The 18,370-nt window shown below is 47.9% G+C and overlaps 1 protein-coding gene across 1 annotated transcript in view; it reads left to right on the forward strand.

Annotated features, from left to right (window-relative positions):
* The window catches only part of TFAP2E (transcription factor AP-2 epsilon), a 112,989-nt gene continuing 94,619 nt past the window's right edge, over positions 1-18,370 (forward strand). Inside the window, exons 1-6 of the mRNA XM_084816358.1 lie at positions 1-54; positions 7,756-7,818; positions 12,506-12,685; positions 15,696-15,855; positions 16,154-16,223; positions 16,364-17,111. Of these exons, the coding sequence (XP_084672484.1) occupies positions 1-54; positions 7,756-7,818; positions 12,506-12,685; positions 15,696-15,855; positions 16,154-16,223; positions 16,364-17,111 (1,275 nt within the window). The remainder of the gene's footprint in view (positions 55-7,755; positions 7,819-12,505; positions 12,686-15,695; positions 15,856-16,153; positions 16,224-16,363; positions 17,112-18,370) is intronic.

Consider the following 18,370-nt stretch of genomic DNA (forward strand, 5'->3'; position numbering starts at 1 on the left):
ATGGGGGAGGCCTACTCAGGCCTAGAGCACGTACAAAGTGCCAGCGTCATCCCGGTATCTCCAGCTCAAAGGCTACTGGGCAGAATGGCTGCTCCCTCCCCCAAACCCCCACTTTGCCTGAGTGTCAGGGTGGACACTGAGCCCATAGAATCTCAGAGTAGTTCTGATTCTGAGGAAGAGGAGCCGCTCCCGGGAGAGGAGCACGCTCATCCTTCCCAGGGCCAACAGCTGGCAGGGATTCCTCCCACCGGCATTCCTAGCTTAGATAGCAGTCCTGGGAGTGACGGAGCGCGGGAAGCAGACTTGCTGGACGCGCGACGCCGATGCAGGGAGCGGCGCCAAATGGAGGGCGCGGAAAGGAGGCGTAGTGCCCGGTTGGCGCGCAAACAACGGCTGCGCCCAGAAGATCCAAGGGAAAAGGGGAGGGACTCTCCCTAGCCCATAAGTTCAGGGTCTGCCAGTGATTCTCCTTCAAACGGGGACCACCTGTTCCAACTTAGGGCATAGGTACTCTGCTGCTCATATCTACTTGCTAACAGTAGAGTTGTTAAATTGTAAAAGAGGAATAAAGCTTTGAAAATAATCCCTTTGTCTGTGTCTGGACTTGGCTACTGGATTAGACTGAGAGAGGCCTCCAAGGAGCCCTTGACACTGAGGCAGTAGTCCCATTCTATATAAGACAGCTTGAGCTTCACATGTTCAGGTGGCATAATATTTGCATGATTTTCACACATGACCGTGTGCAAGCTTTTCTTCCCTACACCCATGAACAAACACCTGGGGAGGGAAAAAATGCCATGTTTGAGGTGGCAGTACTTTGGCCCCGTTTACACAAGACTTCAGCAGACACACATGCTGATAGGAAGAGCTGGCGATTTACTGAAGTGTCTGAGGGCTGGTTCAGACACAGGCCGGGTGTGTACCTTTTGCACACTGTGAGAGATGCAGAAGGGGGTGGGGAATATGTGATAAAACCATCGCACAAGCACTTCACCAGAGCTTAGCACTGCTATTCCATTTTCAACATGCCAAGCTGGCTGTGCGAACTGACCTCCAGCTATGCCTGTGAGGTCTATCTGACTGCATACTTTAGTGATTAGGCCTAGCTTGGCCCAGTCAAGATACAGACAAAATCTAGGCAGGGAGGTGTCATGGTGAAGCATCCTGTCTCCCCTTTCAACTGTCTCGGCCTCTTAGGGAAGCCCACAACTCCCATTTTAGAAACTATGCGTGGATAGTAGATGCCCTTTCACAAGGGTGGCCCAATACATTTTGCTGTCTGAGGCAAAGGACAAGATGGTGCCTTGTCCCCATCTCGTGTACAGAAGCTGGCTGCAGTTGAAATTTACTTCAACGCTTGCGATGGTATAGTGTCCTTCACCACACCTGAGGCAGAGGGCTAGTTTAGGGGGCCCAGGACAGGTTGTGTGGCATTCACAGCTCTGTCCTAAACCAGAAGGGAACAGCTGGGGGGTTCAGGAAGAAAAGCCAGGAGGCTGCTGCCTGTGGTACTCGCCTCACTCTGCCTAATGGTAGGGCCAGCCCTGCCCTGCCCTGCCCTGCCCTGCCCTGCCCTCTCAACCTTTGTCAAGGCAAGCCAGCCCAAGGATGGAGCTACTCAGTCAGCAAAATCACATGGTATGGTCTTTTGTGGGAAAACTCCCTGCAGGAAGAAAACTAGTATATCAGGGAAAGGGTGATTTTAATGCAGAAGAGCCTGGGCCTCTGCATCAAAATACAGCCTCATTTCTAAACTTTCCTTGGAATATATACCAGCAAGGGAATGTAAGGCATATTCTAAAGCATGTGGGTACCTTTTCACTTTCCATGGGTAATAGTTCCTGCAGGCCTGGCTGAGAGCTGCCATGAACTAAGCGTGCATCCCAGAATCCCCTGCAAGATTCAGAGTTTCCATGATAGATATGCAGCCGTTTCCTCGCAAACAAATCAACATGGAAGGGATTCTCTAAGAATTAGGAGTTTGGAAACTCTTGTGCTGTATAACTGCTAAGATTATTGAATGTAAAAAAAATCTGCTGTATACATGTTTTCCTACCTTGTTGTTGTTGTTGTTGTTCAGTCGTTAAGTCGTGTCCGACTCTTCGTGACCCCGTGGACCATAGCACGCCAGGCCTTCCTGTCCTCCGCTCTCTCCCGGAGTGTGCTCAAGTCCATATTCATTGCAGTTTTCCTACCTACTTTGCAATAACTACACCTAGTTCAATATTAGGTTTCCATTAGCAGCTAGCCTATTTAAGATCACAAGTAGGGCGTGAAGATGAGATGACCTTTCCGCAGTACCTGGCATTCAGAAGCATACTGTCCCTGTATATAGAGCAGGGGCATTGATCTCTTTCAACCTGAGGGCCAAATTCCATTTCAGAGGAGCTCTCAGGGGTCGCGTTCCAGTGGTGGGGAGGGCAAAGGCAAAAGAAGCAGGTCCAAAATTCCAACATATTGTAGCTTAAAGCTCGTACTGCCAGGAACTAAGCCTTCGGAGAGGCATTTCAGCCTTTTAAAATGGGGAAAATACTGCACAAAGGCCGGGAAACCGCCAATCAGTCGTCCGCCTGGTGCCAACATTGTCATCTTTTTGGTGCCAGGTTAAAATTGCCCTCTTCTCTCAGGCATTTGGCAGCAGACAATGACTTTTAAATTAGTCTTGGATCATCTTTGGCTGATAGTTTAACAAATTGTTTTTAGATATGTTGTCTGTATTATCTGTTTTTATGGTTTTCTGTAAATGCTGTTCTTTTTGTACCTTGCATAATGTGTTTTAATGGTTCTTAATTTTGTGAATCACCCAGACAGCTTCAGCTATGGGGCGGTATAGAAATATAATAAATGAAATGAATGAAATGAAATGGTCGGGGAAAGGGGATGGGGTCATTTGGGGAACCCCAGAGGGCCACACTGGGATCCCAGGCAGGCTTGAATTAGCTCCCAGGTCTGACATTCTGCACTCCTGATATAGAGGCTCCGTTCTATATGCTGGAATTTGTGACAACTCAGGATGAGTTAGGAATGCTGGTATTCGTTTTTGTTGCCTCTATAGTCCACTTGTCCCTTTTTAAAGAGAACGAATCGCAACACGCCACTCACCTTTGCTGTCAGCCGGCTGCCCTTCCCCACTAACTTTTTGCACTGTTTCAACTCTTTCCCAGAGAATAGAGAACTGACTTTATACAGACTAGATGGGCAATGGATTTTAAGAATGAGGTGGAAAATTACTGCAAAATATAGCATGTCTGATCCAATTTTGGCAAATGAAACAGGTCTGGTGGAAAATAAATATAATCCCACAGAATTTTCAGGCACTGCATCATTGAAATACCTTTTAGGTTATCTTTGTTAGAGAAAGAGTAGGAACCAGTGACAGGAGAGGGGAATAGAAGTAAAGACCCATTTGAACAGTTTCCCTGTTGCACTTCTACCTTTCCCCCCTCCCCCACCCTCTTTCATTGCTCCTTTTAATGCCATATTTAATAGTAATAAATTAGAATAAACAGTCAGCCCTCAACGTCTAAAGACAGGTGGCAGAGTAATATTAAAAGAAAGGAATAAAAATTCATTTAATGAGCATTGTTAATTAAACCTGGAATTCAAAGCGGCCTGAGTTGTGGGAATTCAGGGGGAAAATGAAAATGAAGGGAACAATTGCTGCAGGCAGGAAGAGTAGAATGAAATTAAATTTAATGTGGTATTCTGTTTGTTAATGTCTATCACACATAACAGTGGATTACAGTTTAGGCTAAAGTGTTTTCCCTTCATGCCAGACAATTTCACCCCCTTTCTCAAACAGGCTATTTCTGCCATGTAGTGGACAGTTTAAAACTTGACTCCTGTCCCAACACAGAAGGCAGAAACGCCTGGGAAGTCATTAAGAGAGGCATAATCTTCCTTCTGGGCTCACCTAAACCATTTTTATGGGTCTGGTGTAGGCAGGGTGCCAACTTGCCACTGTTTTGTGGCAGGGGGCACAATTTTGGGGAGGGCTTTTGTTCTTATCACCCCCCACCCCTGCCAGTGTTTCAGACCACATGCAATTATTCCTCAGAACCATGTATATTTCCAACCAACTCAATGGTTCCACACACGATTATTATAAACAGTTAAATGGGCTTATGAACTAGGTATGCATGCCCAAGGGACAAATCAGTTTGCTTACAGTCTAATAGTAGACTGACTGACCTGCAGTGATAACACTGCTGTAATAGTATGAGGTACACAAGAGTTACCACAATAAACTGTCTTGAAATACAGTGCTTTTTGGCAATTTAGAACAGGCTTTAAGCCTTGCTGAAACCCCTCCCTCTCCCTGATGGGAACTAAAATGGTGCCCCGGCTGTATGGCCAGGTGGTTGACTGCTCCATACCACATATGGGTGATGCTGGAAGGGTGGAATTGCATTAGACCAACCCCCATATTTTGCCACACAGGCTTTTTAATTCTCTGGGGCCTGTCCCCTTTGGTCAGCCTGACCTTTGTTGGCTTCGCATAACCCTGAGCTGTTCTAATGTGGTGTTTTTAAAAATTCCTCAGATAGGTTTTTTGTCCTTAAGTAGGAGGTCCGTGATAACAAATTTGGAAAATGTCTTTCAGGGCCCAGGATAATGGGATCCTTGGGCCTGGAGAACATCAGTGGGCCTTTTTAGACAGTGAGGGACGGGAGCAGGGTGGACAGGATAAGCAAAGCAAAAGAGAGAGAGGGGGCATGTGAATCTTTTGGGGGTGCCCTCTCACTACAACATGGGAGAAACGGAGGTTCATCCCAGCTCCTGGCATGAACCTGGGTCCTTCTATGCTCATCCTCACACCCCAAGTCCTCTGCCTCCGATATTCTCAGGTGCTTTACTTTGAAAATGGAGAACCCTCACCCACATTGCAGAGGATTTGGGTCCATGGTTCTTTCACTTAGCACTGGGTGTCTTGGAAGGTTAGAGACAGCATAAGATAGACTCGTGTAGCTTCCAATCTTCCTCAGGGCTTCATGTGAAATAAAAAACGGCAGTGCTGTCAGAGCTCAGCCGGCCCATTGCTTCAAGGCCTAGTGCCCTATCTTGTCAACCCCTAGTGTCAGGCATGATGTCTACTCTAAACAGAAAGCCACAAAAACATGGTGAGCTCTGGAGCCTCAGTGCTTCAGTGAATTGTGTAGAGGCCATAGACCTAGACTATAGATTTGAACATAAGTGTGGTCTCTGAGAGCCAGTTTTATTTTTGAAGGGTGACATATGAGCTTCTGTTGGTTGTTTGACCTTCTAAGGGTTTCTCTTCCCCATAGTTTTCTTCTGGTGCTTCAGGATCAGCCTCAACTAGAAACAATATAGGATGATGCTATTATCTTTTGTAAAAGGTTCTAGCCCTTATAGTTGCAAAAACATGCTGAAAGATTTATGGTAAAATTACAGAAGCTACTGAGTTTCAGAGATTTCCAGTGGTCAAGGATAGGGCTTCAGAGACCTGCATAGTTCCTTCTCCCTTCCCATAACAAACCTAACAGAATAAATTATGCAAAATATGATGTCATGGAGAGTTACTTAATTTGCATAAGGATGCAGAATTCAACTTTTCTTGCCGCACATTTTTTTAAAAACTCAGAATACACATAGCCTTATGGTAGTAGACATTAATGTTATAAGAGCCCCACAAACTCAGAAGTGGACTCCATATTTGCACAATTATTCATGCTCAAACCCTATTGGTGATACTATTCTTAATAGGCTTTCAGCTTCTTCCAGTTGCTCTCAATACACTTAGGCCAGGGCCTTTACTCTAAAAAGTAGACCTTGTGATATGGTCGCACAGACTTCATCCATAAACCTATGGAGCATTGCCACTTTCATGGAATCGATATTGTTGTATCACCATTATTGTACCATCATCACCACCAAAAAACAGAATGGGTGAGAATTTAGTTTTGATTCATTTTCTATAAGCATCTATCAAACATTTGCAAAATTGTTCATATTTGGAATGGAAAGAACTTGAGATTTAAAAAGTTTGAATATGGGAGAAACTGAAACTAACTGACACATTCATCCGTCCAGGCCCAGGGCTTTGAATGCTTAGCCATTCAGGGCGCAATCCTATGCGTGTTTAGACAGAATAAAGGCCTGCAATTCCTACCATGCACGGTTGGGGCATGCTGGGAATTGTAGGCCTTTTTTCCTATCTAAACATTCATATGATTGCACCTTAAATATCTTGGTTTTAATCCCTGTGTATCCAGCCATGTTAGTGCTGAATTAGAGTTGCCACCTTTTTTTCTGACAGGCTCCTCATCTTTAATAGCTTTAGGGCAGGCAGATACAACATGGTTCTTTCCATGTACCTACTGAATTTGTCTGTTGCATATCAGTGAGAATGTTGTTTCAGTTTGTTTTTGATAAGACTTTAACAGCATTCGCACATTTCCTCATATTTGGGATGGAAAGAACTTGAAATTTAAATGATTCAAATGTAGGAGAAAGAAAAACTGTTAGGTTCATCCATTCCTACAAATACCCCATCACACCATAATGGGATGAAAAGGTTGGAGGAAAGATGATGATGATTACAGAAACATACAAATAGCTGAGGAAGTAATAAATAATATCCAGAACTAGAAAACACCAGGAAAGGATGGCATACAACATTTCTGGTGGGAAACACTTACTGCTAATAATCTAAGAAATACTTCTGTGTGTGCAGGCGCAAGCGTGTCTGTGTGTTCATTTGTTCATTCATTCTCCAATCCAGCTAGGGGGTCATGCAACCATGGTAGTACACTGCACACCTTGTTCCTAGCCCAATCCAGCCACAAGAGCTCTGTGCATACCACCATTCCACTGATCATAAAGAGGTGCAGGGGTTGGATTTAGTCTAATTGATTAGATAGGTAGAAAGGCAGATATCACTATTAAAATGTAGAACTCAGTCCAATGGTGCAGCAGACAATCACTGCTATCTCTCTGGAAGATACAATAATGCCTCTGAGCATACTCAGGGTACACATGCCAGAGTGTAACCACTGCTAGCTTCCACAAATCTGGAGTTTCTAGGCGGGGCTAAGAAGTTGATAGGCTGTCTTCCAGGCTACTTTGATTCATGGCTCCTAAAATCAACCCAACTTTTCAATGGAAGTTTTCCTAAGCAGTCATCATAAGCAACCCTTCCCCCTTAAACAACAACAACCAAATAACACTTTTTCATCCTGGAGGGGAGGAAACAATCCCCCCACCCCAATAAGCAGTACTGGATTTTGTTTTCAACTTCCAAAGGAGCAGGCGGAGAGAGAGGGGTGTGTGTGTGAAATTATGGATTAAAGGATCCCAATGAGGAGCGACACCCCACCCCCACCCCTGACTTTGCGCCCTGCAGCCAGAGAACTACCAAGCCTTGCTCCGAATTCGGTGTGTGTGTGTGTGTGTGTTTGTGCCTGGAATAACAACCCCCTGCAGCATAAGAAGAAAGGTTTGGGAGGCCCCTCCGAGATGCCAGAACAGCTGCTGCTCCCTCTGGGCTCCACACCGCCTCTTTCTCTTTGAGTGTCGTTTGGGGGGGGGGGGTACTCCGAATCGCTTCCAACTCCAAGTTGCAACTTTCCTCTCTCCACTTTATATATACATACACGCACAGTGCTGAATTTCACAGGAGTGGGAAGGCTGGGCGAAGGAGGCAGAGGAGAAGAGAGGAAAAGGACCCTGCTTTTCTTTCTTTCTTTCTTTCTTTCTTTCTCCCTTCAACCCCTCTCCGTCGCTTTGCTTCCAAAGCCTTACACCGGAGGGATGCATTGGAAGACAGGCAACATCAAAGAGGAGCGTTACTACCTGCAGGTAAGGACAGGAGGCAGCGGCGGCAGCAGCAGCAGGAACCGGCTGGTAGGGGTGTCTGCGAAGCCATTGGATGGACAGTAAAGCCCTCCGCTAACTTCAATGGGACTTACTTCCGAGTAAGTGCGCCTGGGATGGTTGCAGCCCGATCCGATGCACGAGGGACGTGGCGCGGAATCCGAACCCTGCAATGGCGTGCTTACTTGAGTAAATACCAATGAAACCAAGCGGGATTTACTCAGTCGTGCAGCAGTGGATCGGGGCTCTTTATTTATTTATTTCATTTCATTTCTATACCGCCCAATAGCCGAAGCCCTCTGGGCTCTTAAGTGGCTTTTGTTGTTTCTCTTGTTCCGACGGACTCTCCTCTTTCCTCGCCACGTTCTTACTTGGATTACCGTGGGCTTCGACGTCAGGTCGCAACTACTTGTAAGAAAGTCCCACTGAACTCAGTGAGACTTACTTCCGAGTAAACAGAAGTAGGATTCGGCTGCAGCCGTAAGAGTAGCAGCCTGGCGCCCCGATCCTAAAAACAAACGCTTTCTCGGAAGTCAGTGACGGTTAAATCCGAGCGAACCTAACCTCTCTTTCGCGTAGGGTGATAGACCGGGGGTTACTGAAATGGGGGCGGGGGTCTGTGTAGTTTGTTTAGTAATTGTTGTCATTAAAATAATAAAAACAGCTGCTGTATAACATTTGAGCTGGGATGGGGAGAACTCTCCGTTCAAAGCAACGACCTTCACTAAGCCAACCAATTTCTCTGCGCCTCAGTCTCCCATCTGCAATATGGGCGTAATAATATTTACAGGGCTCCTTTGAGGATTATTACTTAGATCGCGGATAGGAGGCATTTTGAACGCTTCAGACGAACTCTGTAAATGCAACAGCTGTCCAATGCAGTCGCAGTTCGTTTAAAGGCCACGATCCAACACAAGTTAAAGACGTGTTAAGCAAGCGCTCCCCTCTCCCATTGGAATCAATGGTTTGAAAAGTCTTTTGAGTTTGTTTGGATCTGGCCTTTTACACTGGAGGAATCCCATTACCGTCAACGTGGTGCAAGTCAGGACTCTGAACCTGACTTTGTAGCTGTGGGGATCCTTTTAAGACCTTTCCTCTTTCCTTCCAAACCTGATTTCCCTCACAAAGGGATCGACTTTAAGAAGGGCAGGACCCGTTTCCTCAGGGTTTTTCAAACTGACCCCCCCCCCCCCCGCCCGCATCCTCTGGTTGTCTTCAGATTGACTTGTGTGTTGTGGTGATTGGCTCACACTGCGACTCCTTAATAAGAAGAATATTGATTCTTTGTCATTGCTCTCATCACTGCGGTTATTATATAGCACATAAAAAAGCTTTAATTAAAACAAACAAATAAGGAAACAATCCCCAAAAGCATTTCCTACACTGAAAAATGCTGTCCAAATTATAAAATATTTGAACATTTTAAAATATTTTAAAATTTAGCCTTTCAGCCTCATAGCTGCAGCATAAATATTATCTATTGACTTGCTTATTGCTCTTCCTTATAATTACTGTGCACGACACACCCACAAGTAAGCATTTTTCCCATCCTTATTCACTTGAAAATAAGTCCTATTGGGTTCAATGAGATGTACTCCCAGGTAAGTCCCATATGCCTTTGAGTCCCGTTGATCCTTAGGCGTATGCTGCTGAAACCTCGCCCAGTGAAAGAAAAGGACTCGCTTCCCAGGTCTACTTAAAAAAAAAGAAAGAAAAGAAAAAAAGAAATCCAATTGACAGTTTCTTCTGAGTCAATGTTGCTTAAGGTCGAGATCTTAGCGAGGAGTCTTTAACTTTGTCTGGATTCCATGACTGCTGTTTGCTGCTGCTAATCATAATCATAATAATATAAAAAATATATATGGGGAAAATCTCTTTTCCCTAATGCTTTGGAAGGTTCTCCCCACCCACCCCGTCCCGCTTTCCATACACCTGCCTCTTTCTCTCCCCCACCCCCACGCCCAAATAAAAGGAACCAGCTGTAAGAAATGCCACGCGACCATGTCCTAAGGCTTTGCAGTGATTTATTGAAACGGTCTAAGAGATTCAAAAGCCACATCAAATGAATGAAGCGCGCTTTAAGTGGCTGGAGTGGCAACCGGCGAAGGCGGGGGCCGCTGCCGGGTCTCTGCTGTTTTTGTTCGTTTGCATTTGTTTTGTTGTTTTCGCAGGCAGAAATAGGTCTCCACTGGTTTTGCGTGGCCACAATCCAAGCCAAAGTAAACCACATGTACAGCCCGATCCTCTACATGGCTACTAGTAGAAAGTCATTTTTTTTATTATGAACCTGCGGCCCAAGGGATCTCTGCGGGGTGTTGGTGTATATTTGAAGCACATTTATTATTATTATTATTATTAAATAGTATTATTAATGGAGGAGGAAAGTTCTATTGATTTCAATGGGATATCCTGGCAAGAAAATGCCCAAAGGATTGCAAAAGCCATTTACCATCCTATCCATCCTTACTTGGAAGTATGCTCCATTGAACACAGTAGGACTTACTTCCGAGTAGACATACACGAGCTGTTAGTCTAGTTTGATTTCAGCGTCGGAGAAATTTCAGCACGTTCTCGAATCTCTCCCATAACGAACTCGTCAGTTTTGCGTGGATCGTATCCTACTTTTTGGAACATCCGATTCTTCAGAAGGACCGGTGGGAGGGCAAGAGAGTTTTGGTTGCTTTCACACGCACACACCCAGTTTTGCGTTTCCTTTGTAAATGTTACTTTCCCCGGTCTGGTTTAGGACAAGCCATTTCTCTAGGAATCGAAGGGTCTACGTTTGTACCTGAAAACAAATCTGTATAGTTTGACCCAAAAATACGATTTCTCTTCCGCAGACTTTTAAAAAAAAGTGAATATGCCACTGCAGAAATGTTCAGCATAATGATTTCTCTTCCAATCCCGCGACACTTTTAGTGCAAGAAAATGGCCTTGATTTTTCTCTTTGAGAATTTGCAAATAAATTATTTGAATTTGCAAATAAATGGTTTGCAATAACGTTCTTTCAGACACACTCTACACGTGTGCTGTAATTTATTCCTAGATGTCTCGCTTCTTCTTTCCTTATTCGAATTTGAGGATGGGATGGAGTTGACTACAGATCTTTTGGGAACGCTTTTGGCTGACAGACGCCCTCCCTCCAAGTTCCTGGGGTCACCATCGTTTATTTTGTTAAAGAATATGTTCTTGGTGCTGTTTAGTTTTTGGGGTTTTTTTGTGGAGGGGGGGGAGAAAATAGATGACTTACACGCCATCCTATGCATGTCTACTCAGAAGTAAGTCCCATTGAGTTCAGTGGGGATTACTCCCAGGGGCAAAGGATTGCAGCCTTAACAGCGCCATCCTAAGCATGTTTACTCAGAAGTTAGTCCAATTATATTAAAGTCCCATTGAACTGAGTGGGGCTTACTTCTGAGTAAACATGCTTAGGATTATTCTGTACGAGGTGTATGGTAAAAGTATTTTCTCTCTCCAGGCCAGTCAAATTGACCAGTGGTAGGTTCAGACCTGCCCGAACGAAGCATTTCTTCGCATAAAGGCATAGTTCGGGAGCCCGCACCAGTCCAGCACAAATTGTGGTTGGTGGTAGCCACTGACTTCGATGGCTAAAAAGGGTTAGACAAATTCATGGACGAGGATATAAATAGGGGGCTGACTGATAGCTAAACCAAACCTGCATGTATAGAAGCAGTTTACCTCTGAATATCAGTTTCTTTGGATAGACTACAGGAAAGGCCATTCCTTCCATGCCATCCTTGAAAGCGACTTTCCAAAAGCCGGCCACCCTTGGAAACAAAGCTGGACTGAATGGATTTCCCTGTTCTCCTGCTGGAAGGCCGTTCTTACTATGGCGAGAGGCATCTCCTACTTCTGTGTTTCTCTCGTGCTATTTTCTTTTGTCGCTGTGCGCACATCTTAAGTTTTGGTGCTGAAACAGGACTATTTTTGTACCTCTGAAGGAGTACCTGGGTGCGTGGGGATACATAGCAGGTCGTGTACAGGGAGGGAAGGGGAAATAGAGAGATGGGTGAACGTTTATGTGGTACTCAGCAAATCACTGAGAGTGAGATGATAAATAACACAGATTATAGATGGGATGGTGAACAGGTTTTACGCACAGGAAACGTGACAGATCGTAGAAAGGGTTTTTTTGAAGGGCGATGCATGACTGGGATATTTCTGTGTGTATCTGAGTTTGCATATATTCTTATGTTACATCTCTCACCTAATATACGCGTACCTAAAAAACGTCCATTCACAAACACACGTTTCTTTGTATTGAAGGTCACCTCTACATACGAGATACACGTGCAGCGTGATCCCACCCACGTTTAGTCCTTAGTAAGTTCTACTGTGTTCACTAGGGCTTACTCCCGAGTAAGTATGTATAGACGCGCAGATATATTCCCTTCTGTACCTGTGAAAACAGGCATTCGTGTCTATGGTATCATACGTTACCGGTATATGCCAACTATTAAAGAAAATATTACACACGTGTAAGCGTACAAAGCGCGTTTAGGTCTAACTGAAGCAGCGTCATCGATTCTGCAGAAAAATGTGCCAGGGGCTTTGGAATTAGGGAACTTATTTTGTACCAGTGTAACAGGTACAAAACCTTCCGCGGGAAAAAAAATGCTCTGCTCTCTGGGTCTTATCCGGCTTTCTCCAGGGTCTAAAAATAAACCAAAACCAAGACACCTGTAAGGAAGGGGGCGCGCACCAGGACTCCCCACTGTTTGACAAATTATTATCTTGGACCCTCCCCCAAAGCCGAGTTGAGAAACCCTTAGACAATTTGGTGATCTGGATCCGGTTCTACCAGTTCTACTGGCTTCTGGGTTTTGTGAAGGTATCTGACCAAGAGACAGCGACAATAAAGAAGAAACATGATGTTCTAGGAGGGGCGTTCTAATTTATATTCTATAATTCCAGAATTTCTTCCTTCCTTGTGAGAAATGTGATAGATATTCCGGAAGTTTTGGTAAACAGATCACAGTTACAAAAGGACAGGTTTATATTCAAATTCTTTGTCCCCCCCCGCCCCCAATTTAGGGACAAGTTCCAGGTAAAATTAAGAACGCGGCTTAACGCTGCCATCCTGAGCATCCGGACTCGAGATAAGCCCCATAGGAGGTGCATGGGACACCAGCCTTACGGTCCCCTTTGATTTTTATGAGAGAAATTTAAGCACGTGGTCAACTCCCACATTAAAATCGATGGGACTTAAAAGGCCTTCACTTTGCCTGGGTCCTGCCCTAAGATGTTTCTCTCACTGACACTGCAATCCTATATGTGTCCATTCAGAAGTAAACCCTATTACACTCAATGGGCCTCACTTCCAGTCTCAGACTCGGAAGAGCTCTCTTGGGTGAATTGTTGCCCCCACCCCATCTCTCCCTGCCTTCTTTTCGCTGCCCAGCTGCCTAGAAATAAGTGAAAGAAACATTGATATTAAAATTGATTTCCTAAAGACGAGAAAGTGGGGAGAGAAAGAGGAAAAGGCATGGCCTTAGGATTTAAATCTTGAAGGTAATATAGCAAGATCTCTCTCTCTCTCTCTCTCAAACATGTCCAAATTTGGGCCACTGCGCTGTGTATCTGTGAAGTAGCTTCCCTTGAAATGGACCCACCGGGATTTACTTTCGCGTAAACTTGCTGCAGGGCTACAATCCTATGCCCACCAGCAGTCACATCCATTACTCTGATCTCCGTGGTTAGTTTGCTTCTGTGTGACTTATTACTCCCACGTTAGTTGTACATAAGTTGGAAAATACCCCCGGTTAAAAACCAGTACCACTTACTCCCAAGTAGAATGTGATTAGGAGTGCGAAGTAAATTTATTTAAAATCTGGATCGGAGTAGGAGGATTGTAAAAGGATCTAGATATGCACGCGTACACACATTCCCCAGTTATATTGCCTCCCAAATAATTAAAACAACTTTAGGACGGAATCACGAGTGGCCGCTGATTCATTGCGTCTCCAGTCTGGACGTCGTCGCTTACCTGCCGCTGTCACGTTACAGAGGAGCCTTTTCCCCGCAAAAGGAAAGTCACGCAGAGAAGACTTTGTCAATTTCACAAGTAACAGAAGTCGCGCTTGGGATCCGCTTTGCTCTGGAGTTATTCGGCGCGAGCTCGAGCAGATCGATGTTTTTTCCATTGCTGCAGGGGCCTTTCCTTTCCCACCTACCTCCCCTCTCTTTCTTTTATACGGAAGAAGAAACGGGGGGGGGAGGGGGCGAATTAGCACCTTGTTTGGGCTAATAAAATTAAACCTAATAGCGACGGGAGAGTTGTGGGGTCTCCACCTCTACCGCCCGCCCCTCAACCCGGAGAGAATCGTAGTCACTGTTACCAACTTTCTCAGATGCTAATCCACACAGCAGCCTCTGCTGGGGCTCAGACCGCCCCCCCGCTTACGTTTTACCTTGCGCTTTGTGGGGGGCAATGTAACGAGAAATAACCACGGCCGAGACTTTCCCCTTATAAACGCTGAAAGGAAACAAAAACACAGCGTTGTCAAATCGAAATTGACAAAAATAGTTGGGTGTGTGTGTGTATTTAAAAAAATGCCCTCTCCCTTCTGGTTCAAGGAAAAAAACTCGGCCGTGTATGAAAGCGCCACTTTTTCGCATCGACCTATTCCGGCGGGGGGGGGGGGGGGGGCGAAGAGGGACCAAACAGACAAGAAGGAGAGAGGGTCCTGTAGTCAGGCGCCTTATGAAATATGCGGGCGGGAACCTTTAAGAAGGCGGCGGTGAGGGGAGATGGGATTAAAAGGTAAGAACAATGAGAAAAAGGAAGTTTGGTGTTGTGGGAAATAATTACACCCCGGTGACTGATAGTGCCATTTAAGACATGATTAATTTATACTAGTGATAAGGGAGACATTGAGTCTTACCCATACTCACCAGGAAGATGCATCTGGAACCTAAGTAAGTCTACTCGGGAGTAAACACCACGGTATTCAATGTTATTTACTTCCAAATAATTATGGTTGGGAATACGCGCCCCTCCCCCCATTCCGATGCATTTTTAGCCCGAATTAATTCCCATTATGTGCCACGGATCCGACACCCCCAATAAACGCAAACAGCCCGATCAGGAGGGGTTTCCTCGAAAGTAAATCCCCAGCGTGTGCAGTGGGGTTTATTTGTGAGGCAATGGAGCATCGGCTCTCAGCCCTGGTCTCCTTCATTGAACCCAGTGGGACTTCTTTCTGAGTCGCTCACGACGTTAGGGCTGTTAAGCGTTGGAGTCCTTTCTCCCCCCCCCCCCCCCGCGTCGTTTTGAAGTCCTCCCTGACGCAAAGTCAGCCCCTCGAAACACCCAAGGCAACGGCCGGGCGCTGTGTCTCTTTAACGCGCGCTCCCGCTGCTCGGCGCGCGCTCCCGCCTCTATAACTGGAGTCCATGGAGTTGCACTGGGTTCAGAGGGAGCAGGAACTAGGAGGCAAGCACAGGGCGTTTGACGCGAAAGATTTGGGGTTTCAGAGGAAGGCAGCGGCGCCGCGGCGATCGCTTGGCTACCTCCCGGAGGGGACATCGATGGGAGCGCAGGTCGCCACTCGGTTTTAACGGATACTTTGCTGGGGGGCTTTTGTTATCATCCTCAACCCCCCCCTCCCCGTTTGGGGGCCTTTTCCCAGAAGACTTTTGTTTGTGTTTGGCCCAGATGTTGGTTCACACATATTCCGCCATGGTGAGTTGGACTCTGTTTGTTCGGGTGTGGGGGGCGGGGGGGGAGGAGAGACAAGCGCCGTCTTCCTCTCCCCGTAGGGCTCATTCTAAGGGAAAGTTAATTGAAGCAACCCTATACCTCTAAATTAAGAGAGATTTCACCCTTTAATGTTGGCCAGATGTCAGGGCTCCCCAACGTCCCTAGCCGGTGGTTCGATTTTTTCCTGCGGAGGATTGGGCACGCCGAGACGGCACAGGCAATTACCAAACCGGGTCCGGGGGGGGGGGCGGGTGGAAGAGGAGCGGGAGGACGGGAGAACCGACAGAGACGCCCCAGAGGTGATTCTGGCTGTTTGCGACTGGTAAAAAGCAAGCCCGATCCGACGGGGAAGGCTCTTTCTCTCCCCCGCTCCCGCTTCTTTATTTGTAAATGCAGAGTGTTGTTGCGTCTGTGTCCGCGCGGGGAGGTTCTTCTTCTTGGGGGGTCACTGTTTTGTCTCGCTGTTGGAAGCAAAACAAGGCGGGGGAGGAAAGGGCCCCGGTCCAGTTACTGGGATAGGGGAGGTACAGTCAACAAAGCCGATTCAAGATCCCCAATAGGGCGCAAAACCCGGTGTGGCTTTTCGCCCTTTGCCAGGCACCGACGACAACAACTTGCGCTTGTTTTGGCTCGGGCGCTTTTCCCCGCGCAGCCCGGAAAGACCGAAGTTGGTCTAGGCCGCGCGCAAAGTCGGGGGGGGGGCAGAGAAGGAGAGCGGATCTTGGCGAGACTCCCCCCCCCCCACCCCACACACCGCGTTTTCGGAGTCCGGTAGGGAGCCGCGCCTGGGCGCTGCCTCCTTCCCAGGAGGGAAGGAGAGGAACAGGGCTCGGCGGGCCGGCGATGCGCCGCGCCTCGCCGCGCCTCGCCTCAGGCTCAGGTGTTCGGAGAGCCGAGCGCCCTCGGGGAGCGGCGATTGAGAGCCCCGGCGACGCGCCCTTCCCTAGCGACGCTCGAGCCCCCGGAGCCGGGCGCTGTTAGACGGGGCGGGCGGGCGGCCGGGGCGGCACGCGCCGCCGTGCGTCTGTCGCTGACCCTTTTCGTGCGTGTCTCCCTCCCTCCCTCCCTCTCCTGTTCTCCGTTGCCCCCCCCTCTCCAGGACCGCTCCGATGGCCTGAACGGGAGCTCCACCGGAGGCCGCCTCTCGCAGCTGTCGTCCCTCAACCAGGCGGCGGCGTACTCCTCGGCCCCGCCGCTGTGCCACACGCCGGCCTCGGACTTCCAGCCGCCCTACTTCCCGCCGCCTTACCCGCAGCCGCCGCTGCCCTACTCGCAGAGCCAGGACGCCGCCGGCTACCCGCACCTGGGCGACCCCTACACCGCCATCAACCCCATCCACCAGCACCAGCAGGGCGGCTGGCACTCGCAGCGGGCGCGCCAGGAGGAAGCGGCCGGCCTGCTCTCCCAGACGCACCGCGCGCTCGGCCTGGATCCGCGCAGGGACTACCCGGGCGTGCCGCGCTTGCTGCACGGCCTGGCCGACGGGGCGCACGCGTTGGGCGAGGGGCCGCTCGGGCTCCACGCCCTGGGCCATCACAGCATCGAGGACATCCAGGTACGCGCTCGGCGGTGCCTCCCCGCAGCTCTCCAAAAAGGGACCTCGTCGCCCCGGCGCGCTCCTGCCTCTCTAAACTGGCCCCGGCGCTTTGGGCAGGGCCTGGGGTTCCCGGGCGGGGGCAGAGGCCTTTCTCCTCGCCTGCAACCGAGGAGGAGCGCGCAGAGGCCTAGATCCTCTGGCCAGGACGTCCCCAGCTTGGGTGGGCAGGGGGCCTTCGAAAAAAGGAAGACCACCTGTTTGGTGGCACGGGTGGCGTTCAGGCCCCTTCTCTCGAAGAGCTTTTTGGCTACTCCGATGCTGTTTGCTTACACAGAAAGAAGTCCAATTGAGTTCAGTGCAATTTGCCTTCTGGTAAATATAGGCTCGGTTTGTGTACCGACTTCATCGGGTTGTCAGTCCCTTTGTAAGCCCCCTGGGAGAAAGAAAGGCGGAGAAAATTGGCTGATAAAACTAAACGGCGTTGTTGTTTAAGCCCCGCTCTGCTCTTCGGTTTAGGGCCTCAGTCATCCTTCTTCCCCACACGGACCAGTGAGTAAGCCCCTTTAAACTCCACGAAATGTATTTTCCAGTGGAAACACATATCCCCCCCACCCCCAAGCCGATTTTACCCGCGGCTTAAACGGAGTCCAGTCATTGCAAAACGGTGGCGGATTATCAAGCGCGAATTTTGGATTGTGTTAATTTTAAACGTCGTCTTTGGTCAAATTTTCTCTTCTTTCTCTCCTCACACCCCAGGAAGATGATAGTACATTTCCTTCTACGCCTCTCCAAATTACTTTCTTTGAATATATACATAGCCAATTTTACGAAATCCCACCTTTCTTTAGAGGGGGGGTATAGTTAATCGTTCTTTATCCGAGACAATTTTAACAGACTATTCCTGATCAAATCCGATTTTTCCAAAACACGAAGTAAGGTGAGGAATCATTTTAAACACTTTTGGCGTCGGGGGACAACTCCCCCCCCCCAACAAGTGTTCAAGAAAATGAAAACAGGCAAAGACATTGAGAAAGATGTCTGTAATGGGGCTAATGCTGCTTCTGTTGACACTTACCGGGGAATACGTTCTCTGGAGAGCCGTGGTGGGCGCTGGCTTCCGAGTAGACCAGGCTCGCAGTCCGTGGCAAGGCTGGCCAAAGCGCGCGCCTTTCTTTCCGGGACTGCGTCTCTTTCCCCCCGTCGAACTTGTTTCGCGTCTTCGTGTCAAATCCAGGACTTCTCTTCCTCCCAAGCGCGCGAACCCTCCGCCCGCATCT

Source organism: Heloderma suspectum, chromosome 10, assembly GCF_057233095.1.
Source record: "Heloderma suspectum isolate Gila_16-S chromosome 10, 16-S_ref, whole genome shotgun sequence".
In the NCBI taxonomy this organism is placed as follows: domain Eukaryota; kingdom Metazoa; phylum Chordata; class Lepidosauria; order Squamata; family Helodermatidae; genus Heloderma; species Heloderma suspectum.